The 24,896-nt window shown below is 47.8% G+C and overlaps 12 protein-coding genes across 12 annotated transcripts; 6 read left to right on the plus strand and 6 right to left on the minus strand.

Moving 5' to 3' along the window:
• Window positions 1-15: 15 nt before the first annotated feature.
• GIQ15_06572 (uncharacterized protein) lies at window positions 16-390 on the minus strand (the record flags this gene model as incomplete). The annotated part of the gene is made up of 1 exon (XM_033553989.1): window positions 16-390. The coding sequence occupies one exon, from the start codon at window positions 388-390 to the stop codon at window positions 16-18; it is 375 nt and encodes a 124-aa protein (XP_033403504.1).
• A 529-nt stretch (window positions 391-919) lies between these two features.
• GIQ15_06573 (60S ribosomal protein L25) lies at window positions 920-1,616 on the minus strand (the record flags this gene model as incomplete). The annotated part of the gene is made up of 4 exons (XM_033553990.1): window positions 920-1,007; window positions 1,068-1,360; window positions 1,418-1,470; window positions 1,592-1,616. 4 exons carry the CDS (start codon window positions 1,614-1,616, stop codon window positions 920-922), a joined length of 459 nt encoding a protein of 152 aa, XP_033403505.1.
• A 215-nt stretch (window positions 1,617-1,831) lies between these two features.
• Window positions 1,832-2,803, plus strand: GIQ15_06574 (nucleolus protein; the record flags this gene model as incomplete). The annotated part of the gene is made up of 2 exons (XM_033553991.1): window positions 1,832-2,550; window positions 2,752-2,803. The coding sequence occupies 2 exons, from the start codon at window positions 1,832-1,834 to the stop codon at window positions 2,801-2,803; spliced, it is 771 nt and encodes a 256-aa protein (XP_033403506.1).
• Window positions 2,804-3,223: 420 nt separating this feature from the next.
• Window positions 3,224-4,662, minus strand: GIQ15_06575 (kinase domain-containing; the record flags this gene model as incomplete). Its single annotated transcript, XM_033553992.1, has 5 exons — window positions 3,224-3,417; window positions 3,479-3,644; window positions 3,696-3,997; window positions 4,059-4,387; window positions 4,442-4,662. 5 exons carry the CDS (start codon window positions 4,660-4,662, stop codon window positions 3,224-3,226), a joined length of 1,212 nt encoding a protein of 403 aa, XP_033403507.1.
• Window positions 4,663-6,293: 1,631 nt separating this feature from the next.
• On the plus strand, window positions 6,294-8,040 carry GIQ15_06576 (eukaryotic peptide chain release factor subunit 1; the record flags this gene model as incomplete). The annotated part of the gene is made up of 5 exons (XM_033553993.1): window positions 6,294-6,417; window positions 6,484-6,533; window positions 6,603-7,737; window positions 7,926-7,968; window positions 8,022-8,040. 5 exons carry the CDS (start codon window positions 6,294-6,296, stop codon window positions 8,038-8,040), a joined length of 1,371 nt encoding a protein of 456 aa, XP_033403508.1.
• A 674-nt stretch (window positions 8,041-8,714) lies between these two features.
• GIQ15_06577 (chorismate mutase/prephenate dehydratase) lies at window positions 8,715-9,804 on the minus strand (the record flags this gene model as incomplete). The annotated part of the gene is made up of 3 exons (XM_033553994.1): window positions 8,715-9,349; window positions 9,409-9,658; window positions 9,712-9,804. 3 exons carry the CDS (start codon window positions 9,802-9,804, stop codon window positions 8,715-8,717), a joined length of 978 nt encoding a protein of 325 aa, XP_033403509.1.
• Window positions 9,805-10,169: 365 nt separating this feature from the next.
• Window positions 10,170-11,264, plus strand: GIQ15_06578 (uncharacterized protein; the record flags this gene model as incomplete). The annotated part of the gene is made up of 1 exon (XM_033553995.1): window positions 10,170-11,264. One exon carries the CDS (start codon window positions 10,170-10,172, stop codon window positions 11,262-11,264), a length of 1,095 nt encoding a protein of 364 aa, XP_033403510.1.
• Window positions 11,265-11,439: 175 nt separating this feature from the next.
• GIQ15_06579 (uncharacterized protein) lies at window positions 11,440-14,452 on the plus strand (the record flags this gene model as incomplete). Its single annotated transcript, XM_033553996.1, has 6 exons — window positions 11,440-11,546; window positions 11,609-12,693; window positions 13,134-13,340; window positions 13,403-13,500; window positions 13,925-13,967; window positions 14,031-14,452. 6 exons carry the CDS (start codon window positions 11,440-11,442, stop codon window positions 14,450-14,452), a joined length of 1,962 nt encoding a protein of 653 aa, XP_033403511.1.
• Window positions 14,453-15,204: 752 nt separating this feature from the next.
• On the plus strand, window positions 15,205-16,952 carry GIQ15_06580 (centromere/microtubule-binding protein cbf5; the record flags this gene model as incomplete). The annotated part of the gene is made up of 5 exons (XM_033553997.1): window positions 15,205-15,322; window positions 15,394-15,550; window positions 15,628-16,259; window positions 16,316-16,542; window positions 16,602-16,952. 5 exons carry the CDS (start codon window positions 15,205-15,207, stop codon window positions 16,950-16,952), a joined length of 1,485 nt encoding a protein of 494 aa, XP_033403512.1.
• Window positions 16,953-17,772: 820 nt separating this feature from the next.
• On the plus strand, window positions 17,773-18,472 carry GIQ15_06581 (fyv10 protein; the record flags this gene model as incomplete). Its single annotated transcript, XM_033553998.1, has 2 exons — window positions 17,773-17,826; window positions 17,897-18,472. The coding sequence occupies 2 exons, from the start codon at window positions 17,773-17,775 to the stop codon at window positions 18,470-18,472; spliced, it is 630 nt and encodes a 209-aa protein (XP_033403513.1).
• A 908-nt stretch (window positions 18,473-19,380) lies between these two features.
• Window positions 19,381-20,649, minus strand: GIQ15_06582 (uncharacterized protein; the record flags this gene model as incomplete). Its single annotated transcript, XM_033553999.1, has 2 exons — window positions 19,381-20,411; window positions 20,475-20,649. 2 exons carry the CDS (start codon window positions 20,647-20,649, stop codon window positions 19,381-19,383), a joined length of 1,206 nt encoding a protein of 401 aa, XP_033403514.1.
• Window positions 20,650-22,839: 2,190 nt separating this feature from the next.
• GIQ15_06583 (uncharacterized protein) lies at window positions 22,840-24,493 on the minus strand (the record flags this gene model as incomplete). The annotated part of the gene is made up of 2 exons (XM_033554000.1): window positions 22,840-24,361; window positions 24,438-24,493. The coding sequence occupies 2 exons, from the start codon at window positions 24,491-24,493 to the stop codon at window positions 22,840-22,842; spliced, it is 1,578 nt and encodes a 525-aa protein (XP_033403515.1).
• Window positions 24,494-24,896: the final 403 nt, after the last annotated feature.

Genomic DNA, 24,896 nt, shown 5'->3' on the forward strand with positions numbered 1-24,896 from the left:
TGTAGATGGGTAGATTCAGTCTCTTGACGCGTCGAGCACGTCGAATTTACGCGATTGAGCGACGTGTAGCGTGGTGAATCGGCGCATGAACGCACTCTTGCGCGTTGAGGTAATAGAGTTGATGACCTCCGTAGATATCGTAGATATCGTAGCTATGGTCGCAGTGATGTCGTTGTAGTAGTTGTAGTGTACTCGTAGTTGTAATGGTGATCGTGGTTGTAGTGATGAAGTTGTAGTGGTGTTGGTGATGGTGAAGTTGTAGTAGTGGTGATGGTTGGGTGAGGGGATGGCCAAGGGAAGGAAAAGCCTGAAACACCAAGCGAGCTCCTTGGACACTTGGTTGGCCACCGGCGCTTCTCGCAGTTCTACGCATCCCCAGCTCTCAGGCATCTACCAGGGGCCTATAGGGGGTTTATAAGGCGATTTGCTGCTGCGATAGAGGGCATCAAACTGCTCTGCTCGTCTTTACTGGTGGATGCGCACGCTTTCACCGCAACTCTCGTCGATCTACCGCGTCAAGCTACTGTACGATTACGGGGCAGGTAAGACAGCCCCTACCACTAGGATCGGAGTTTAATGCGTTCGGACAGATACAGGATGGACAAGGACGCGAGGTGAGGCACCCGGTGAGGCGTCCGGCGCGGGAGCTGCGGCGCATGGGGAGCAAGGGAAAAGAAAACTCGTCACAGGAGGATTCACATTTGAGCCGGGTGGCTTCGAGATAGTGCTAAATAAGATAGCTAGGGGGGAGGTCATAGCGAGCAGAGCAGTCGTGTATTAGCTGCAATTGTTCGATCTGGCCTGGTCTTTTTGAAGTGTGATCACTGATATTGTCTTTTTTTTGTTCTCCTTTTGGTAATAACCGACCGATATCTTGTAGGTCACAAAATAAAATAAAACAGAACTTTCATGTCACCCATTAAACAATCCCGAGCTTGGTGGCGGCGATGTCCAGCGCATCGATGTCTGGCGTTAGTCTGGCGAACACCTTCTTCGATCCATCCGGTCTGTCACGTATTAGCATTCCTCGTCCATTACTCTCGTCCACTCCACGGGTAAATACACACCTGATGAGAGTGTTGAGCTTGACGGTTTCTATGTCGTAGAGCTTCTTGAGGGCGAGCTTGATCTGTCTCTTGTTGGCCTTGACGTCGGCGATGAAGACCAGGGTGTTGTTCTCCTCGATCTTCTTCATGGCGGACTCGGTGTTCAGCGGGTGAACGATGACCTTGTGGTGGTCGAGACGGGGCACATGAGGAATCGACTTGCGGGGGTATTTGGGAGATCGCGAGAGCTGGAGGGTCTTTGGTCGGTGGAAGGTGGTCGATGTCCTGATCTTGCGGACTTTGTGCGAGTGAGCCTGCGTGTGAACTGGTTAACTGCTGCTCTCCGTCTGCTCATCCTGCGCGCTGCTTACCCCCTTGAGAACGGCCTTGGAGGCAGCGCCAGCCTTAGAGCTGGGCTTCGTGGCTATTCACCGTTAGCATTCTATCTTTAACATGGCAAAGTATGGATTGAAGATGGGATCAGTATGGATCGAGAGCTGAGATCGCTGGACGCGGCCTGCACATCGGTCGCGAGGAGTATCTACCTTTCTTGCTGTCTTTTGGGGCCATGGCTGTCGATTAACGGCGTCGAGGTTGTTGTCGCTGTCAATTGCCTGTCCGTTTGACCGCGAAATTCTTTTGGCTCGAAGTTCTCGCTTAGTTGTATGTGGGGCACGTGATGCGTGATGCTTAGTCAGTCGCTACCTTACTCGTAACGTCTAACATATAGAGATGAAGATAGAAGAGATATGATGAAGATATGAGATGATAGAGATAGACGAAAGATGAAGGGGAGGAAGAAGTCAATCTCGCGAGGACGGCCGCCGACGGTCAGAAAACCAGTGGCCTCGCTCTCCGCCAAAGCGACCAGAAACCTCATCAGGTCGCATCACCAACTACACAAAGCGCGCGCCCGAGCACTGGCAGACGGCGATGACGCCCTCGTCCAGCAGTTAGATCAAGAGATCGCTGCAAAGGGCGGCCTGAAGAGCTACCAGATCGCCAGCAAGAAGGGCCAGTCTAAGGAGCGAGGAGGCGATTCCAGCCACGTCCTGCTCCAATGGCTTGAACCTCTCCTCGGCCAGGACACGCTATACGGTCCTACTAACAGGCTGCGTCTGCTCGAGGTCGGCGCACTCAGCAGCAAGAATGCTTGCTCCGTGACAAAGACGCTGCATGTTACGAGGATAGACCTCCATTCGCAGGAGGCTGGGATCCTTCAGCAGGACTTTATGGAACGTCCGCTACCCGTGGCCGAGGAGGAGAAGTTTCACATCATCAGCCTGTCACTGGTGCTCAACTACGTGCCCGATCCTGTAGGACGGGGGGAGATGTTACGTCGAACGGTCCAATTTCTCACCACAAATATCCAGCAGGTGTCCGGCGAATCGACGACGCCCGGTGAATTTCTGCCGGCGCTGTTTCTCGTGCTGCCTGCTGCTTGTGTGCTGAATTCAAGATACCTGACTGAAGAGCGGCTGGACGATATTCTTGCCTCTCTGGGGTACCAGTTACTGCAGAGAAAGGTGTCTTCAAAACTTATTTATTATCTTTGGAGATACAGTGATGGCAAAGTCAGGACGAGGGGAGCCGGGTTTGCAAAGGAAATCATCAATCCGGGACCGGGAAGGAATAATTTCGCCGTTGTTTTGAAGCCATCTGGATGAACGGAGTCAACGCATGGAACCGACTTTTACGATACCAGCATTAGTGCTGACGCCTTCAATTGGCTATTGATGCCACTGGGGCGATTCTGACCACACCTCCCAGGCACGGGGATGCATTACTCTTGCCAGTTCATGGGATAGTAGGCCGCTGGAACTCAACCACGATACTCACTGGCTTCTCGGTTAAGGTTGGCTTTCTACCATGGTGACTTGCCGTCAGAGTAAGCACGCAGACGGCGCTTGCATAGACCTCGACGGTTTGTGAAATATCACTACACGAACACTACCTGGAAAGAGTGGCAACTTGCAAGCCTAAAGAATATTATATGTCTCCCAAATGATAGCCAGACTAGGTATGATGCCAAATTTTGTTCATCTACTGCCGATCAATGTTCTTCCCGATATCATGTAACCATATCCACAAGGTTCGCAAACAGGGTTGCAAATACCACAGACCAAGGCTACGTTACTCTATCATTTGGTTATAGTCAGTTGTATTATACAGGGTAGCTAATCAGATATCTCCCACGTCTTCAGCCACGGGTCCTCCAGCAACTCCTTCGCTGTCTTGCGGTCTTCTGGCCGCCACGTTAGCATCCCCCTTACAAAGTTCAGGAACATCTCCTTATTCCTCCCGGTGAGGACCAGCTCTGTCTTCTCCAGGCTATTACCCTGAGGAATAGGGCAGTCCGCAATCCATTGACCTGTATTCGAACCATTGCATCAGCCTCCAGCAATGTCGACAGTAGTTAGAAACAAACTTACCATCTTCTGAGAAGAACTCCTTGCTTCTAACCCCTCGCTGGAGAAGGTCTAGGGATGGCGGGCCAAGAAGCCCGATTATTTCTGCAAGATGCGCCCTGGTTGTGTAGCAGCCTTTCTCTGGATCTATGCCATGGAACAAGTGGCCGCCTTCAAATACATCCCAGATCTATGATCCGTTAGCATACATAAATGTGTTTCTCGGGATTAAGAGACATACCATGGCTCCTACGTTCCATATATCAATAGGGTAGCTCCACGCAGCTTGAAGCATAACCTCAGGAGACCTATACACGTCCGGCTGCGCGTTGTGGTTTCGTTTAACATCACCCTTCACCACCTCTCCAAAGTCACTTAACACGATCCTACCGAAGTCTTCAGGTAGACCAAAGCGTCTAGACGTATAGATAGGAGCCTTGTCGACATATTTACGGGGGGATGGCATCTTCATCTCGTCTTTCATGAAGGATTCGAGTATCCCCTTGTCAGCAATTGCGTGTAGTATGTTATCCGCTTTAATGTCTATCACTTGCATGTTAAAAATCAACATATGTTATTGGAATCTGTAGAGAAATATTATTACCTGTGTGGACGAGCTTGCACTCTGTATGTAGATAGTCTAGGGCTAGTAGGAGATGCCGCAGGCCACCCTTCAGGAGCGCTACGGAGAATCGGCCGCTTGGATTTCGGTAGAGGAGGTCTCTCCAGCTATCCCACATCGGCGGCTGGACAAGACACTGGTGATTACCCCCTTGCCGTTCTATTTCAAACATGCCCACTGCTGTCCTAATATGTGAATGGCCAGGATGGTAAGGATTCGCTTTGGCTATGGCCTCGTAGGTTCGAAGCTCGTTTCGACACGCCTCTCCATGATTTCGGGTAAACACTTTCAAGGCAAAATATCTGTGATTTCTGTATTGAGGAAATTAGCATTTGTAGAATTGCACTGGTATGAGGTTTCCATACTGTAGGTTACGGGCGAGCCACACCGTCGAAGTTGATCCAAATCCTAGCTTGCCGAGTATTTGGTATGTGTTGGAGCCATATACATCGCCAATGTTAACTGGGCAGTAATTTCCCGTCTTGAACTCCTCATAGTGTTCCTCTTCGAGCAACTCAGTCGCAGGAATGACTTTGAAGCCGGTTGCTGGGAATCTCAAAGGTACCAATGGAGATCTGCTGAGCATGCCTCTCACCCATTTCAACAAAGGCGCCATATAATCATCTCGAACGCCACGGCTAGCTTTTACAAAGCACGGTTTAGTGTGAAATTCAGTGCAAATACGAAGAGCGAGTCAGGGCAGACGTTATCAAAGGCATTAGCAAGGGTTAGTTGACTAGCTAGTTAGCCGCGCTAAAGACGCTCAGGAGTTTGTAGGCGCCCGTCCCGTCCCCTAGCGGCTAACTACCTTAATTCCGGCCATAGTTAATCTATACTCTCGCCTTCCAACAGGGCCTATGGTAATTCTCCTTTGGTATGAACACCAGATAAATTCCCCGATGCACAATCTGATTGTTCATATCTAAAGCGGTCTACCCCGGTAATACAAGAATTTAATACCGAGACATCCTGGGGCATTATAATCTCATACGTTGGGGATCTATCTTAAAAACAAGATCGATAAACCCTTCCCATAAAGACTTAGGCGGTTTAAAAAAAAATTGAGATTATAAGCTAGGGCAGACAGTCAAAGTTACGACTCTTCGGTAAGAGTATTTGGTTATATTTGCTCCACCACCGTGTATGATCTACCACTAAATAAGAGGATATCACCAGCCTCCATATCAGCAGGAAGGGTATCCTCTATAGATCCAATGTCATGACACAATCATTCTCTTTGAAGACGGGGTAAATATGGTCTGGACCCTCCGAAGGTTGAATTTCAGCCTCCTTTAACGATTTCTCCCATCACTTCATAAGCCGAGCTGACGATGGGACAGTGAAGTGCAAGTCAAGCTTGTTTAGTATAACTCCAAAATGTTGCGAGTCAGGATCCTACAGGATATTTTCTCCCATTTGAAACGAAATCGATTGGCACTCTCAGGCGTACTATAACGCAGTCAGGTTCCAAAGATCAGTTAAAATATAGTAATATCTTCCACCGTAGCAGAGTAGTGGGTATTAACATGTTCAGATAACCAAGGAAAGACGAAATGCTTCAAAGAGGCTCTTCCAGTGTGCACTTACTTTCTTCTAGGACATCCGGAGGCCCTATTGTTAGAAAACCACAAAGGCGCAAAGAAAAGGGAGGCCTGTTCTTCTGAGTATGCTTTTTGTGAGATGTTGCTAGCTATATTGCATGGTTTATTGTCTAAACCAAACAACGTGAATAAAGGGAGTTATGGTTGGAGTAGGCGTCCATTTTAGAGGCCATCGAATTATTGTTATCTCTAGAATAAATATTTCTTTACATTGCATATTGTCCTGTTCTTTGCCATGACAGACTTCCTAAGATTCGGTTGTTTTGGGTATTCTGGTGTGATAAATAGTTTGAGGCTATATAGAACTAGCACTGTCAGAGAGAAATATTAACAATGATGTGTTGTATTCTCAATGGATGATGATGAGAAGAGCCTCCAACGTGTGCTGTGCTGACAAAGCACAAGTGATATCTTTTTCAACCCCACAATCAGGTCGTTGTGAAAAATCAAAACCTCAACACGCCGACCAGGTCAGTGACATTCAGGCTCGTCTCATTCGACCTAGACCGTTGGCTTTTAGGCACTCGACTTCTACGGGCCTGCGTGGGCAGACAGGCTCACCTACCAGGTCCCTCAAAGACGGGCTCTACCGCGTTCTGGTTGAGAGCCATCCAAGATGAGCGCGCCGCCCCCAAGTGGTGAGGCGGAGAAGAACATTGAGATATGGAAGGTGAAGAAGCTGATCAAGCGCCTGGAGGCGGCTCGTGGAAATGGAACGTCCATGATTTCGTTGATTATTCGTAAGTTGGATGTCCATTACCCCTGATGGTAGCCTTATCAAAGTACCCCGCTAACATCACCACCAGCTCCAAAGGATCAAATATCGAGAGCGGCGAAGATGTTGGCTGAAGAATTCGTATGTGTCTAATATCCAAGCCCAATCTTGCCGAGACAACAAAGAATTGCCCCCTAACCAGTGTCTCAGGGAACGGCTTCCAACATTAAATCCCGAGTCAACCGTCTATCCGTCCTCTCCGCGATTACGTCCACTCAGCAGCGTCTGAAGCTCTATACCAGGGTTCCACCAAATGGCCTTGTCGTCTACTGTGGTGAAATCATCACCTCAGAGGGAAAAGAACGTAAAATCAATATTGATTTTGAGCCTTTCAAGCCTATCAACACCTCCCTCTATCTCTGTGACAACAAGTTCCATACCGAAGCGCTAAGTGAGCTCCTCGAGTCTGACCAAAAGTTCGGGTTCATCATCATGGACGGAAACGGTGCATTGTTCGGTACCTTGAGTGGAAACACCAGAGACGTCGTTCACAAGTTCAGTGTCGACTTGCCCAAGAAGCACGGTCGTGGTGGTCAGTCCGCTCTTCGTTTTGCTCGTCTTCGTGAGGAGAAGCGTCACAACTACGTCCGCAAGGTTGCAGAACTCGCAGTTCAGAACTTCATTACCGCTGATAAAGTCAACGTTGCTGGTTTGATTCTTGCTGGTTCTGCCGATTTCAAGAACGATCTCAACCAGTCCGATCTCTTCGACAACCGTCTCCAGTCCAAGGTCATCAAAGTCGTCGACGTGTCGTACGGTGGTGAGAACGGATTCAACCAAGCCATTGAGCTCTCCTCCGAAACCCTTGGCAACGTCAAATTCATCCAGGAAAAGAAACTTATCGGCAAGTACTTTGAGGAAATCAGCCAGGATAGCGGACGTGTTTGCTACGGTGTTGAAGATACTTTGAAAGCGCTCGAACTTGGTGCCGCGGAGACCCTTATTGTTTTTGAGAACCTGGACATCACCCGTTGGGTGCTCAAGCCCTCCGTTGGATCTGACATTATCCTCCACACCTCGAAATTCCAAGAGTCTAACAGAGAGCAATTCATGGACAAGGAAACTGGACAAGAGATGGAGATCGTCGAACAAGGCTCACTGCTTGAATGGCTTGCCGAGAACTACAAGGATTTCGGCGCCACACTGGAATTCGTTTCAGACAAGTCCGGTGAAGGTAACCAGTTCGTCAAGGGCTTTGGTGGTATCGGAGCAATGCTTCGTTACAAGGTCAATTTCGAGCAATTGGCAGACGTTGACGAAGATGACGATGATGAGTTTTACGATGGTATGCTATGCTGCGCACATTTCACCTTAGATACACACCGGCTAATAAGGGTACTAGATTGACAATATGGCGACCTCGCGGGACGCGAGGACGATCGCCCGGAAATCCCGTCGCGGAGTGATCTGACGCCTACCCCTTTGAGCCGTACCAACGGCCTTAAGGGAAATCCAAACCCATCTGCTGTTCAGATCTGTGCCCCACATTCCCTCGCCGGTTCGAAGCTTCTCAGGGGTACGTTCCTCATCTTCTCACAATCATCTCACCAGTACTAACTAGTATTCCAGGACCATCCAAGCTTCGTAACATGGCCACTACAAACTAAGTGACCATGGAAGAGAACTAGGCTACGAGGGTAGACTGTTAGACGGATGTTATTCCAGCGTATCTTCGCCTCGTCAAATTCACTTCGTACAGAGTTGAAGACTGGCTGAGATGGAAGCTTCTTCGAATCTGTCGTTACTTTCCGATTCGACTTGAGCTGGGATAACGCTTCTAGGTGGAACCCCTTGCTTCTTACTACATAATTTGTGTTATTTCGCTATCCTCCTTGCACCCTCACTCGAAGATTTGGAATATGCAATTTGATACTTTATAGCTTAATAGACTAGAGTGGCTAGGATATTGGACTAAAGTATGAATATGCACAGGGTCAAGTGCTGGGTTTTTATTTGCAACTAAAATACACTCGTTATCCCCATAGAGGGTTTTAAGTAGTCTTTGGTTGATTTCAATTCATTTCGTCAAATCCTCCACCTCACGACCGAGCTTTATGCCGTGATGTTCATATAGTTCAAGATTGATGTAGTCTCCTGGATCCTCAGCAGCTATGGGAGTACCTGCTAATAGTTCATTATCCTCACAGTCCTACAGAGCTTTAAGCTTGCCATTCCTTTAAAATCACACTATTGGGAAGGATTTGTCACTAAGTTAAATAAATAGCAATATGATTTCTATAATCTTGCAAAGGTGACGTCCTCTCATGAACTATCCTCGAGCTGATCTTCCCAGCTCCCAAGGTTTCTACATGTTTGAGTGATCTTCTCCAGCTCCTTTATGACCTTATCCACAACATGGTCATCATGCACACCGTACACCCTCTGACATTCCACAAGGAACACGTATTGCCAAGCCTGAATGCCGCCAGGACGAGAGTTGATGCTCGTCAGATTGAGCCCGTATTTCTTGAAGACATGAAGTGCATCCGCTAGGGCTCCAGGAGAGGTATGGTCGACCATAAAGGAGATGAGTGATTTGCATTTCGATCCTGGAGTCGAACAAGATTGTGACTTTTGAGGAGGTTTTACCCCTTGGGTACGGTTGGATTTGAGGTTTTGTAGAATGAGGAATCTAGTTGCATTTGACGAGTCATCCTCGATATTGGCCTTAATAACTTCTAAATTGTTAAGTTTACCGGCGAGTTCGCTCCCGATGGCTGCGCTTTTGGGGTCGTTATCTTTACTAACGATCTCCGCTGCTTTCGAGGTCGAAGATGCGTCTTGTTTCTCTACTCCTTTATATTCAGAGAGAAATTTGGTGCATTGTCCCCAAACCTGCGGGTGAGAGTAGAATTTTGATACTTCCGGGTTAGCTTCAGAAGTGTTCCCTGATCCATCTGTAAGAATATATGTTAGCCATGGTACCAATGTAAAGATTCAAATGTTGGGTGTCTACCTTGGGCTTTCTTCATCAACAAGCAATGGTGAACAGTGAGATAGTATTCCCCGGACACCGTGATATCAGGGTATAAGTTCTCACGGTCTGCTAACAAATCAAGGGTCTGGACAACAGCGCCATTGGAAGAATTTTCCAGGGGTATTATGGCATAATCTGCCTCTTGTGACTGAACAGCTGAGAAGGCATCGTTGAAGGAGACCTCGGGTTGTAGGGTATTATTTGCTGAGCCAAAGCACTCTATTGCCGCCTATCAAAACAGTATAAGCCTGTGGACCAAGTATAATGGTAAATAATACTTACTTGGTGTGAAAAGGAGCCCAATGGACCCAGGAATGCTATAATGGGCTGTAGCAAGCTGTTGGCGCTGCTCAGGGCCGGCATGACAGACTGCATCGTCGTGGCCTTTTGTATAGAAACAGATAAAAAAATATTTCCTTTCCTCCGATAGTAATTCCTCCTCTGATCTAGGACTTGGTTTAAATATTCAATTAATATTTCTAGGGATACGATGAAAGCTGTTTGGAATGAGGAGGTATTAAATTTGAGAAATAACTAGTTACCCCACGGGCTTAGATCCGAGGTCGGAGACAACCCTTTATTCCGCAAATATTTACATCACAAACACCAAACCACCAAACCACCAAACCTGGACAGCTACCACGGATGCGCACATCTACAGTACACGCAAGGTAGCCATGGCCCAATTGACCAAGTCATGTTCCGGTCAACGGCTTGCAAGCTTTCTACAAAGGCGCTCAATGAGTACAGCTCCGGCATTATCGCAACTGGAGGGCGAGCTGGTACGCCGTCGACTGCCTCTGATATACGACTACCTGTCGCCTCAACCGTCACATCTACTGAATCTCTCCCTCAACAGCCTCCTTACGCAAACTCAGAGCTCTTCCCCTGCTTTCAACGAGGCACAATGGCGTCTCCCGTCAATAACGAACCCGAATTTCATGCCTCGTTGTCACCATCTAATATACTTCCCACCACAAGTTCCTTCACCAGAACTTCTTCCGGACGGCTGCGATGAACTGCATTCCCCTGGCCAGCCATTTAATCGCCGAATGTGGGCAGGTGGCTCTGTCCAGTTCTTCGGTGAAGGTGGACCGCTACTGAATGGGCAGAGAGCCGTCTGCGTCGAGGGAATACGCGAAGTGAATATAAAAGGCAAGGAAGGCGAAGAGAAGATATTCGTGGGCATTGAGAGACGGATAGCTACAATGGATGAACATGAAAGTGACGACGGAGTCAGAGACAGGGTGTGGACTCAATCTGAAGAGGATCAAGGAGATAGCATCGTCATCGAACGACGCAATCTTGTTTTCATGAAAGATAGAACATCGGACGAGATCGAAGCTTCAAAAGCTACCGAATCTTCTCCACGAAGAATAATGAAAGGTGATTACGGCTCTACATCTATTTATTATTTTCAAACCGCTAACGTCTGGCTCGTAGTCTCTACGAACCCCGAACTTATCCAAACCATTATACCGTCAAAAGCCCTTTTATTCAGATACTCGGCTCTCACATTCAATGCTCACTCCATACACCTCGACCGAGACTACGCGTGCAACGTTGAAGGATATGATGACCTCCTTGTACACGGGCCATTGACACTTACGATCATGCTTACGGTGTTCCAGAGTCATGCAGCTTCCTTAGGACAGACAGTTTCTAGTATCGAGTATCGAAACTTGGCGCCGCTTCTGGTTGAACGTGAAATGAGAGTTTGCGCTGCACGAAAATCCAACGGGTCGAGTGGTAGCTGGGATATCTGGGTTGAGGGTAACGATGGAGGGTTGGCGGCTAAAGGAACGATCAGAACGACACCGGTTACACCTAATTAAAGGCACCCTTCACCAGCATTTATACAGATGCAAGCACCAACAGACGTGGGTGCCACCTTTAGTCCGTGTAACATGAGAACCTGGGGATCCCTACCACAAAGCCCTTAAGCCCCCATAGCTACGGAGTATATATGAATATCTGGATTCCTCCCTAACCTAACTCGAGGACCAAAATATGGCTGCTCTCAACGAAGCCCAGCCGGGAGACAGCAGCCTGTCACGTGAATGGCTGCTGCAATTTATACGAGCTCAGCAACATACAACAGCACACATCGATCCCAGGTGCGCCACGGATTCATATTTCATCTTCTCCAGCAAACCTTCACTATGGCTCCTCGTACTAGGGAAGAACTGGCTCCGCTAGCAATCGTGGACCCAGCCCTTACTGCCATACTGGAAAAGGGACCGGCAGTCCGGCCGCCAATGCCATCCGACCCATACTACGGCCGGAAGGATCACACTGCCATCCGGGAGCACAGGGCAACTATCTTGAAAGAAAAATGGGCGCTCCGCTACCTTCCTGGGCCAATTGATGAAGTTACTGAGCAGGATCGGAAGATTCCTGTCCGCGACGGGTCTGAGATCACAATCAGAATCTACAAGCCTGTGACGGAGAAGAAGGGCGGGAGTCCGTTGATTGTCATGTATCATGAAGGTGGATGGGCTATGGGGGACTTGAGTGATGAGGAGGTGAACTGCCGACTGTTCTCTCGGGACCTAGGAGCTGTGTGCGTCAATGTGGAATATAGGCTCGCGCCGGAGCACCCTTTCCCAACCTGGATCAACGACTCTTGGGATGCACTTCAATGGTGCGCTAAGCACGCCTCAGAGCTCGGTGCCGACCCTTCGCAAGGATTTGTAATTGGGGGAGGGTCAGCTGGGGGGAACATAGCGGCGGTGCTTGCACATATCGCACGCGATGAAAAGCTATCGCCTCCTCTAACGGGCCAGTATCTCGGTGTGCCCGCCATCATGTGTTTCCTGCCGCCTTCGCATATTCCCGCTCAGTATCGACCTGAGTATCTCTCGCATCCTTTTGTTACCCCGTGTCAAGATCCTATCCTTAGAATGTTTTCTTTCGGGCCTCTCGTCACCCCGATCACCAGGATCATACTCGGCCTCCTACCCCTAAAACTCCTGGCAAGTATTTTCAGCATGGCGGGTATGAGCGGCGATATGTCCAGTCCATTGTTTGTGCCTTTCCATTACGGGAAATTAGAACGCGGACACAAGGATCTTCCGCCAGTTTACCTCCAAGTATGCGGGCTTGATCCCCTGCGTGACGAGGGATTGATATATGAACGAGTTCTAAGGGAGGAAGGTGGCGTGAAGACGAAGGTTGATATATATAAGGGCCTAGGTCATTACTTTTGGACGAACTTCCCCGATCTCGAAATGAGTAAGACGTTCGTCGAGGATACTGTTAAGGGTATGAGATGGCTACTAGAACAGGCCTAGCCTAGCACCTTCTCATCATGAAAAGTCATGAAACGCCTTTAGAGTTATAAGCCTAGGTACAAGAGCGGGTATAAGAACTAGCTTGAATATAGTAGACGTCATATAAAAGAAAAAACAGCCTTCATCTGATCCTCTAATGAAATAAAGGAGATCTACGGCTTGAACATATCTAAAAATTGGGATATTACGTGATGACGCGGAACAATATACAACCGGCCCGGGTCTAAAGGCAGAACTTTTTCCCAAAAGCCACATATAAATGTCCTCAAAGCTTTCTTCGACCTTAAAATTACTTCAACACTCCAACACTCCAACGCTTTTGTATCAAGAGCAGCTTGGTAGCAAAGATGGACAGGTACTGGGCGGCGCCGCCAGTCAGCAGGTGAGCATCTACTGCTAATTGAAGTCAAGCTGTCAAACTAATGCGAACGTTCAAAAGGACACTGACAGCAGCTACATTTGTCCAGTCAGTCCTGGTACATGGAGGATTTGTCTCGGGTCACCATTTTATCTTCTTCATGCCAAAGATATTTAGAATCTTGCCACAGCTATGGCGGCTTACGACACCGTTCCTGCTGACTGGAGGAGGCCTCGGTTTTTTTCTTGACCTCTACTTCCGTACGGGTTCATGAAATAACTTCTTAATGTGCCGATCACGGATTTCACTAACGGACCTACAGTGTATTCATACGCCAGCGACATAGAGGTCAACTCGCCTCGTTTCTCTGGGCCGGGTGATTTTGTCACCTATGTCATTTTCGTAGCCATTGTCATTCTGGTAAGTTGTCATTCACTCCTTGCTTTGTGCGAGGATTTCGAACGTGGCTTGCTCTTGGCTTCCAGCCCTGTTTACTTGTCATCTTCTTTCTTTTCTTCCATACACCTCTTACATCTGCCCGTCCAGTCTCTTTTAGCTGAAGCGGTTCCTGAATTCGAGGGAGATTACCCCTGCACTTCGTGCATACCCATCATTCGCAATCAATCCATTAGGGATGCATGCGGTGTAGGCATGGTGGGATGGCGGTATACCATGACCAGCGTCGATGATTATATTACGCTGGTTATACTGCTACCCTACATCTCGATAAACATATATTCCCAATTTTTTGGTTTTCTTGTACCTAGCAAAGAAACACCCTTTTATATCAATCTTTTTTTTATTGCCTCGTCAACTTCTAGTATTAAGACTGACGAATGTGCAGCTTACCGCAGGCTTCTACCTTCAAGCTTATGTATTCCTCGGAGGTATGATATCTCTTCAGTCTGATGTTAGGGCGAAGCCTGTGCGTCAAAGGCTAACTTAAACAGCTCTATCTCTCGCCTTCTTGACGACCCTCTCACAAGACAATGCGGGCAAGAAAATGTCATTTATCTTTTTCAAAATCCCGGCGGAATACATGCCCTTCGCCAGTCTCCTTGCTACACTTGTTCTTTCTGGACAATACGCTGCTATCACCCAAGCATGTGGTATTATAGCAGCCCATCTTTATGAGTTCCTAACCCGCATCTATCCAAACTTTGGAGGAGGTGTCAACTATATCCGCACACCGCTCTTCATCCAAAAGTTGTTTAGATCATCTGGGTTTGTCAAGGCTCATGGTGGTTACCGCATGTATCGCCCGCCGGCGGATCAGACCCCAAGCACTGGCGAATCCAGTGGAAGCTGGTTTTCTGGCTCGGGAGGGTCATGGGGTGGTAGAGGCGCCGGCAGAAGGCTGGGCAGCGGTTGAAGCATCGAGCTATACTTAAATGGCAGGCTTAGACGGAGTCAATGAGGTATGCTAGCGAAAATAACCAGCATTAGCAAGGCTACAGATGAATATCATCAAATTAATGTTTGAATCCTATTTCGGATTAATGTTTGAATGTTTCGGATAACTGAGATGAATAGGGAATACACTAACTAATGGAAGAAATATTTACACAATTAAATCTATTCTTCAAGTCTACTATGTCTTGTTCATAGGAATGCCCCTCTCTCACCTTTGGCCTCTTTACCCGTAAGCTTGGCCACTAAGCCTGACGTACATTCAACCCATGATTACAACCATTCTTGCTCTTACAACTATGCCTCGGATTCCATCTAAATATTGTGTATCTTTACTTGAAAGTCGTATATTTTCGCAGACTCGAACACTGATACTTGGCGGCTTACCTAAGCTCACAACTGGCGACTCGCGCTTATCAGGCATTATGTTCTTCCGTTTTGCGCGCGCTTGTCTGCGTCCAGACAACCAACCACAGACCTCGGCCGTTGCGGTCGGATCAACTTTTTGCCCACAGGAAATTTTTAGCAACCAAAAATTCCAGGAAGAGAAAAGAAGAAAGCTTCGAATATTCTAAGTCTTGCGACCCAATTGACAACGTCCACACCAGTGTTGTCTGCGCGCTCCGTATTGGGTTTGCACATTGATTGAGCTTCGATCTCTCATCTCGGACCTTTTGTGTGTTCTATTCCTCGGTAAAGAACTAGATTTTGGCCATGGAAGTTGCTACTACCGGCAAAGGCGATGTTGCCGACTACAGCATCAAGCCTGAAGCTGTTGCTCCTCCAATTCCCACGTCAGAATGGCCTCTTCTCTTGAAGAATTATGACAAGCGTATGTATCGCATTTGCAGCTTGAGTGAGGCGGGGAATAAATCGCTAATATGCGGTCTTGAAATTCAATAGTACTTGTGCGAACCAGCCATTTCACTCCAATCCCCAATGGCTGCACTCCTCTTAAGCGTGACTTGAAATCCTATATCAGCTCTGGTGTCATTAACCTCGATAAACCATCGAACCCATCGAGTCACGAGGTTGTCGCATGGATGAAGAGAATGCTCAGGTTCGCACTCCAATTTTTCACCACATCCCTCAAAGCAAGTAGATAGCTAACTGGGATACTATTTATCCCGATTATAGAGTGGAAAAGACTGGACACAGTGGAACGCTAGATCCCAAGGTTACCGGATGTCTGATCGTGTGTATTGATCGTGCGACTCGCCTCGTGAAGTCGCAGCAGGGAGCTGGAAAGGAGTACGTCTGTGTTATCAGACTGCACGACAAGATTCCCGGAGGCCAGGCGCAATTCGCTCGTGCCCTCGAGACGTTGTCTGGAGCCTTGTTCCAGCGACCCCCGCTGATTTCTGCCGTCAAGCGTCAGCTTCGTATCCGTACGATTTATGAGAGCAAGCTTTATGAGTTCGATAACGACCGACACCTTGGTGTCTTCTGGGTTAGCTGTGAGGCTGGTACTTATATCAGAACTCTCTGTGTTCACTTGGGTCTGCTTTTGGGAGTTGGAGCTCATATGCAGGAGCTTCGTCGTGTTCGCAGTGGAGCTATGGACGAGAAAGATGGCATGGTTACGTTGCACGATGTCTTGGATGCTCAGTGGATGATGGATAACCACCGCGATGAATCATACCTCAGGAGGGTCATTAGGCCGTTGGAGAGCTTGTTGACTTCATACAAGCGTGTTGTTGTCAAGGACAGCGCTGTTAATGCTGTCTGCTACGGAGCCAAGCTTATGATTCCAGGTCTCCTGCGATTCGGTAAGATATATCATCAACCATAATCCACTAATATTATTGCTAACTCGTGTCTGTAGAGGCTGGAATTGAGGTTTATGAAGAGGTTGTCCTCATGACCACCAAGGGTGAGGCTATTGCTATTGGTATTGCTCAGATGTCCACTGTTGAGCTATCTACCTGCGATCACGGTGTCGTTGCAAAGGTTAAGCGTTGTATCATGGAGCGCGATCTCTACCCCAGACGATGGGGCATGGGTCCAGTTGCACTTGAGAAGAAGAAGCTCAAGGCTGACGGAAAGCTTGACGTAAGTTGATCCGTGGAGAGTGTTACTCTTTATGTTGATTGCTAACCCTGCTCCTTCAGAAATATGGCCGCAACAACGCTTCCACCCCAGCCAAGTGGCAGTCTGAGTATAAGGATTACGATCCTCAATCTGCCGGTGCCGTGAACGCTGTCCCACCACCTGCCGCAGCAACCCCCGCAAAGGCCGCTCCAGTTGCTCCATCATCTCCTGAGAAGGACGAGGATGAAGATATGGAGGATGGCGAAAAGAAGCGCAAGAGAAAGGACGCCGAGACCCCAGAGGAGCGAGAAGAACGAAAGCGCGCAAAGAAAGAGAAGAAGGAAGCAAAGGAAAAGAAGAAGCAAGAGAAAAAAGAGAAGAAGGAAAAGCGGAAATCCAAACAGGCCGATGACGCGAGCAGCAGCGAGTAAAGGAACCAACCTTACGAGCAGTCGGCTTTTCTTTTATTTTCTTTTGTATCATATCCCTTTTTACTGTTGGAGTATGGGAAAACTGATCCAAAATGGGCTGCCTATTCACGTTGCTGGAGTATCTGGTTCTTGCTTTTGTTTCTTCGAATCTCGTTTATCCTTTTTCGATAGTTTGGGTAGTTGGGCTTAACTGAAATGCACTTTTGAACGTTACAAGTTGGCTTACTGTCTAATCCTTGGTTCTTTGCATATCGAGATCTGATGCCGTTTGCGTGGAAGGTGTAGGCTTGTTCTATCCTGTGGCAACCAACCTACCAGAAGGAGCTTACTATGCAAGTCGTCTCCTTCCAGGCTGCTATGTTTAATGCAATCAGCAACGTGATGAAGAGTGGTCGCCCTCTGACCTTTTTCAACTTGTCCTTTCGAATACCTGGCTTTCGATGTTGTACTTCTAGTGTATTACCTGCAACATGCTCTGTATCTGTGCGGTAGGAGTCGAACAAGCTAAGACGAGGCATATAACCCACCTAGCCTAAAAGTTCTCTGCCTGTAGTTGTATTCTTTGTCTAAGTGTTCGAGTGTTTGTATCTGATATGTGGTTTGTATGATAGATGTAGTCCCATACGTGGTGAGGTCATCAAGCAGCAGCTGGTCACATGTCGAGAGCTGCAGGTACATCGCGAGCACCAACTCACTCTTCCCACCAGCATCTTCCCACGCGATCACAGCTACACTCGCCCTGCCCGTCTGGTACCTGTTTCAGACTCCAGGATTGATATATCTGAGCCGCGAATAGAGAGATCTCACACTAGTTGTCACCATGGCAGCAGAACTCGAGCCGATAAAGCTCAACCCGGAGAGCCACTTGATCCTGGTACATGCAGACCTTTCCCCGCATAAGACAGAGAGAATGAATATATACTAACGAGCTATATCTATCAAAGGACCAACCTCTCCTACGTCTCCCACACGAACTAGCTCGTCGCAATTTTAAGACGGTACAGCGTATCGTGGAAAGAGAGAAGGAACATGTTATCCCAGCCCTGAAAGAATCGGCAAACGCCTCGCTCTCCGGAAACCAAGATGCCGCCCAAGCACTCGCCTCGCTGGATACGATGATAAGTCGGATGCAGGGACTGAAGCGGAAGATGGAGACGCTACAGGAAGAAGAGAAGAGTATCCTTACCCAGTCCAGGAAGCGGATTGAGCATCTAGAGGACCTCTTCGGCATACAGAGCTTGGTGGACGTGAAGTATGACCGATGGTCCAGAATAAGATTGAACAGGTTGCTCGTTGATCACATGCTACGCTCAGGTTATCTTGAGAGTGCAAAGCAGCTTGCGCAGGAGGAAGGTATCGAGGATCTGGTCGATGTGCATGTGTTTGCTCAATGCCAAAGGATAGCAGAGAGTCTTCGGAGAGGCGAAAGCAAGGAAGCTCTTCAATGGTGCGGAGAGAACAAGGTTGCGTTGAAGAAGTTACATGTACGGCACTATGGGTTTGCTGGCGTCCGTTCCTAAGCTATTCTTGCTAACAATTGCATTTTACAGAACAAGCTAGAGTTCGAACTTCGGATGCAACAGTACATCGAGATGTTAAGGGCTGGCGATAGGTCAGAGGCTAGACAGCATGCCAAAAAATATCTCACACCTCATATGGAATCATACAAAGCAGATATACTTCGCGCTGCGGGACTGATGGCCTTCCCACCCGATACTGATTCAGAGCCATACAAGGTGAGACCCGCCCAGTCGCTCAAATTAAACGGTGAAACTAACCAGCCATCCTCTCGTATAGTCCATGTACTCATCAGAACGATGGCAAACGCTTTCCAGCCTCTTCATCAAAACCCACCATGATCTACTCTCCCTTACCTCCCACCCACTGCTACAAATCGCCCTGTCGGCTGGGCTTTCAGCTCTAAAAACGCCCTCATGCCATTCTGAATATACAACCTCAGCATCGAGCGCCACATACTCTGCTGGACCATCGATATGTCCTATATGTTCTACCGAGCTAAATGAACTCGCTCGTCCTATGCCCTACGCCCACCATACGAAGAGCTCCGTAGAAAATGACCCTGTCGTTCTGCCAAATGATCGACTCTATGGCAGGGAGAGTTTGATCTATATGTCAAGCAGGGCAGGCGTTCCTGCAGACAAAGTCAGAGATCCCATAACGGCAGAGCTGTTTGATACATCGGAGATGAAGAAAGTGTATATTTCATAAGTCTGCTAGCGATACACATTCATTGTTGGCATTTGCAATTAGCTATTATGCGGGTCATTTTTGGTTTGTCCAGCTTGTCAGAGGGTTCAAGGCAGCGTATTTTTTAATGAATTAATGATCAAGAAAGACACTCTCATATCAACCTAAACTGCTATCATTTATAAAGGTGACAATAGTATCTCCAACACTATCCCCTATACTAATCGCTCTCGCTATCGGACTCCCTCCCTTTCCTTTTACGCTTTCCAGCATTGGGATTTTCATTTTCAAGCCCCTTCCGTTCAAACACATAACTCCTCGCCTCCCTCTCTTCGCCCTTCCATCCGCCTCTCCCACCATCCTTCCCTTCGATGGCACCTATTGTCCGCGCATGTGAATATCCAGGGTAGCTAGTCCATGGAAACTTGAAGCTAGTTACAACACGTAGACCAGCATGACGGGCAAGATCCCTGATATTCCATAGGGTATACGGCTCTCCTTCGAATAGAGTCACAATGATATGACCAGGCTCCTTTCTAGGTCTGTATCTCACCTCATCAGACTCGGAACCCGCATCATCTTCGTCTTCCTCTCCCTCAAAATATTGATCCTCGTCGAAATCAGACCAGTCATCATTTGAACTCGGGATCGAGAGAAGAGGCACACAGGCCTTGAAGAATCCAACTAGCAGTTCCTGGTTTGATCGGACCTGTCGATTCACGTCCGTACTTAACCCGCCAACGTGTGGGAAATTGAAACATATAATATCCCATGGTCCTCCTTCCTCGCCCCCATGGCCTGGCAGGCTACCTTTTTGTTTGGATCGGTTTGAGTAGCTCGGTCTTTGACTTGGGGCAGGAAATCCACTACGGATTAATTTACCGCCTCCTCCAGTAGCACCTAGTTTTCGAGCATCGATTGAAAAGACTACCTTGGGCGAGGATAGAGGCGAGTTCGAAGTTTGAATCAACTTAGTCTTAGTTTCAGGCTCCGACGATTTAGTAGTGCCTCCACCCTGTGATTCTTCGCTTGCTTCTTCTGGGTTCTCTTCATCATCGCCGTTATCTCGTTTGCGCTTTAAGTCACCCTTCCCGCCCCTCGACGATGAAGAAAAAGCTTCGAGTTGCTCAATATGGCCCTTGACATCAGGGTATTTTTCAAGTATCTTCTCCTCGCTATCATAGCAGGTGGCCATAAGTCTCTTTCGGCATTTATGGTGAGTCGCAAGAGATAATGCGAATGAGAAATCTCCTAAGGTAGCATTAGTTGCATGCATCTCGATAGAACAAGTAAAGACGGCCATCCAATACACACCTTCGCCAATTAGTAAGATCCGATCAGAAGGTCGAAATGGAATTTGAGGCCGCTGTTGTTTTTGTTGCTGTTGTTTAGCATTTTGCACCTTTTTTGACGGTATTGTTGATAACTTGGTGAAAGTTTTCATCTTTTTATTACTCTGCTTCACAGGGGCTTTTCGAGCTTTACCCATCTTGCTGGTTTATGGTATTCTCAAAGATATTGATTATATGAAGTTGAAATGATTTTGATTGGGGGAGTGTATATCTATGAATTCTTTTGACTCGATTTTTGATGTTCAAAAAGCCAAGAAAATCACCTTTTTCCGCACATCACAATAATGAGCACAATATTCTACGAAACTAGGAATATCATCCATTATTTCGCCAGACTGATTGTCGTAGTCTACTTCGGCGTAACGACAAAGCCATGGCTGCCCTTCTTCTACACTTTGGCAAAGTAGCACAAGTATAAATGCGCCGTTTAGCTCGTCGGTCTTTATCTCATTTTCGGAATCAAAACATCCACACCAGAAACACGGAGCACAGAGACAACACCATCTAGAGCATGCTCTAGAACAAGCTCCTCATAGCGCGATAGCAACTCGCGAGGGGAGTTGAAACCAGGTAACTTAGCGAGTAGGTATTGCTCGCACGAATATAACTGTTCCTTGGAAATCGCAGCTCATCCACGTCGTCCCATGCCTCTCCAAGTTCCTGCTCTTCACCCTGGCATATAAGGTCTTTCAAGGACTCGCGCCGATAGCCAGAAGGCTTACGTACAATCAATGCATGTCGATGTTCTAATTAATTCGATGACACTTCATGGGCTAATATCCTAGCTCATGGAGAATGTTGACAGCTAGAGTTGCCGGAAGCATCAATGTCTTGAGTATATAAAGGTTAAGATTGAAAAGCAGTACTCAATTTCAACGAATTGCTCCATCTAACCCTAGTATGGTACCTGGTACCTACCTGATGCTAAACCTGTGGTCGAAGTATATGTATGTGTCCAGGCATAAATGTAGGGATACAAAGGAAGCGGCTCTGCTGACTGGCTGTATATTTTTACAACTATGTAGTGGTTAATGTAAATCAGGTATCACTACGGAGTATCAGAGTGTCTAAGTATAGGTAAATGTGACCTTTTATATAAAAAAGACGCCAAGAGATGCTCGGGAGAGTCACATGCTTGGCGTTGCTTGGCGTTGCTTGATTCATACTTAAAAAAGGGGCTGAACCTGAAAAAAGGCCCGTCCATCTTCGCTTCATGCTCTCTTCTTCCCGCTGTATACTCCGTGCCTCCCGTTACTTGCAACTCCAGGTCAGCAGAGCATAGTCGAAGATAACCGCGGAACCGACACGATGTCCTACAACCAGAATCCCCAGCCCCAGTAGTATGTTATGCGCTCCCATTCCCTTTTACCGTTTCTGATACAGCTGTGGCTAACGCCTTTTTTTCTCTTGGTAGTGGCTATCCCCAGCAACAGGGTGGCTATCCCCAGCAAGGTGGCTATCCCCAGCAGGGGCCTCCTCCCGTACGTTTTTACCCTCTCCCTCTCTCCCGTTGCTCGTATCTAGCCAGGATACGATAGGTTAGTTATTGGCACAAAGAGAAAATCGTATTTCTAGGCAGTAAATGTCTGGGTCTTGGTAACTAATTATGCACTGGCTGAGCGCTACACAACCATATAGATGCAATACCAGCAGCCACAGCAACCCGTTGTCGTTGTGCAACAGCAGCCGAAGAAGGATAGGGGATGTCTAGCAGCCTGGTTAGTCGACCCCAGTTTCTTTTCCTTTCTTTCGATGACAGTTGAAGCTCTTGAACGTATAAAAATTGACGCCAGTTTGTCTTAGTTTGGCAACCCTGTGTTGCTGCTTCCTCTGTGAAGAATCTTGCGAATGCTGCTTCGAATGCTTAGAGTGCTGTTTCTAGTCTTTGCCCATGTTAATACTTCATAGCATTTTACACGGTGATGAACTAGCCTCGTTATATCCAACGGTGCCCTCCCTTTACCCCTCGTCGGCGGCAACAATATCTCTGAGGCCACGATAATCACAATGTTAATAAATTCAATAATAGTAAATTCCCTTTAAGTATTCTTCTACTCTAAGTATTCAAAAGTTGGCGCTGTTCTCGCCCATCAACCCCGTTATTGGCGCCCCAAGTCTAAGTCTCCAATTTCAACACCATCCGTCTCTTACATATAATGAACCAGGTAGTATAGATTACAAAGCCGTGAGTGTTTCAACCCAATCTATCCCGAGTGATATTAACCGAAATTCCTGGTCAGTTAGTAGTCATAACAAAACATACCTACGGTACAGGGTCTCTATACTGATATTGACCCAAGTTGTATAAGAATCTGCCAGGTAGCTCGTTAGCGAAGAAATCCCAAACGATAGGCAATATATGATGGTCTGGGAGATGTAATCACCTTTTCAATATATTTAACTGCAACCAGGACGCCATCCTCATCTTGAAACTCACTTTCATCCCCAAAATCAGCGTTATCTTTATCTAGGCAAGTAAGGCAATTGACAACCACTCGGGAATATACGTCACCCATTTTTTTGGGCAGTTCATCCCTTGCTAGAGCAACGAGGGTACGTTTAGTTGAGCTTCCGTTGGTGATAAATGGCTCAACCCTCGTTGGTTGCGGTAACTGGCCATCTTCCTCGTTATAGAGGACGAATGACTTCCAAAGGCCAATCTCAAGAAGACACACCCCTAGACTGTAGATATCATGCTGCATCACGTAGGTGGCCTCTGGCTGTAGCCCTTGACGACTGGGGTGCCGATAAAGGTTCTTATCCGGTGCAGGGTCTCCAAGACGCATGGAGTGGCCATCCGCCATACGGAAAATGGTGAAGCCGACAAGGAATAATGATCCAAGGGAGGATTTCCCGTCTTTAAAAACCAAGAGAGTCTCTGGACGAATGTTCTTGTGCACGAATCCGAGAGCGTGAACGTAGCAAATAGACGATGCCAAGTGCTTCGCGATACGAACTCGAGCACTCAGTGAATGGCCCTCGCCCGAGGAGAGAAGAACCCTCCGAAGACTTTGCGGATCGCGCATTTCCTTTGGGAAGTAAAAGATGAAGTCGAACGACTGGGCTCTCCCAGGCTTCGGGGCGCTGGGCTTGACCACGCCAGCGCACTTTAATAGGCTGAAACTTGCCGGGTCCACGCCCATTAGCTTTCCAGCAAGGATTCGGACATCTTTTGTGAGCGTCGAGACGTCACTGTTAACGTCGTCACACTCTGCAGGCTGGATGACGAGGAAGTTCCTATCGGGCATCTCCAAGAGCTGAGAAGTTGATAGTGGTATATTGTGACGCCGAGTGGCAGCAAGACCGTTTCTGGGTAGAAATATCTGTTTCTTTTCGGGGGATCCCTCTGGCGGGCTGTGGCGCAAGCCGCGGATTGTAGAGAGAGAGTTAGACTTGGAATCGTCCAGCGTAGGAAGATTTTTATTTGCATTCGCAAATTCCTCGTCGATGGCCGAACCGGACACCCGAATCATCAGATACCATGATGGATCAAACATCTTCTGCCATGCCTTTATCTCTCGGAGAGTCTCGTCCAGACATTCCTTGACCAAAAGGACGTATTTGCCCTTCCTCCTGGCTGACAGTATTTTGCACTGTTTTGCGTTGCTGCTGGGTTTCTCGACTTGGCCGATATTGAGAACTGCCTTGTTGAGCTTGACGACAAGGATGTGAAGAATCTGTTTGCTCAAGTCTTGATGCCCTTCACCAAGACTTTGCCAGACCCTATTGATGATCCTGAGCTGCCAAATGGTCTTAGTCCAGTAGTACTCGACCTTGGTGATGGATTCTGATATCAGGGCGTCTGCATCCCGGAACTCCTTGATCTTTCGAAGAAGGGAGTCGCCATATCTGCATTGGATACTTTAGCACCGGCATGACTTTGTGGTGTTAAGCATTGAATATACGGCCGCAGCCGCCTACTCACCTGAAACAAAGGTCGACTGCGCTCGAGACGCCAATAATCCCCAGTGCAAGCTCCATGCCTGACACCAGGATTCCAGGAACCAGTGCTATCGTCCTCGTACAAAGAACGCCTCGAGTTGGAGTTGCTACGAGAATTTGCTGCGTGGTATTCCGCCGATGGACGACAAAATGGCCGAGTTATATGGAGGGGGCGAAGGACCGTCATCACTCTCACATCCTGGACCCCTGATGCATACTCTTCCGTCTTATAATTGGCGCCTCAGTGCTCGTTTCTTCTTCCTGTCCAGCTACCTGTCTAGGAACCATTGGAGAGGCCCAAGGCTTGAAGCCCAAGGCCCAGCCTTGTCGTGTCTCCTGGCTACTGGCTTGCTATCGGTTACTGGTGTGTTGGATATGCAGAAACGAGCGCCTGACAGATATATGCAGGACTTGGCTATACACGTTTACTGGTCTTTTTACG

Source organism: Arthroderma uncinatum (genome assembly GCF_011692745.1).
Source record: "Arthroderma uncinatum strain CBS 119779 chromosome Unknown scaffold5, whole genome shotgun sequence".
In the NCBI taxonomy this organism is placed as follows: Eukaryota; Fungi; Ascomycota; class Eurotiomycetes; order Onygenales; family Arthrodermataceae; genus Arthroderma; species Arthroderma uncinatum.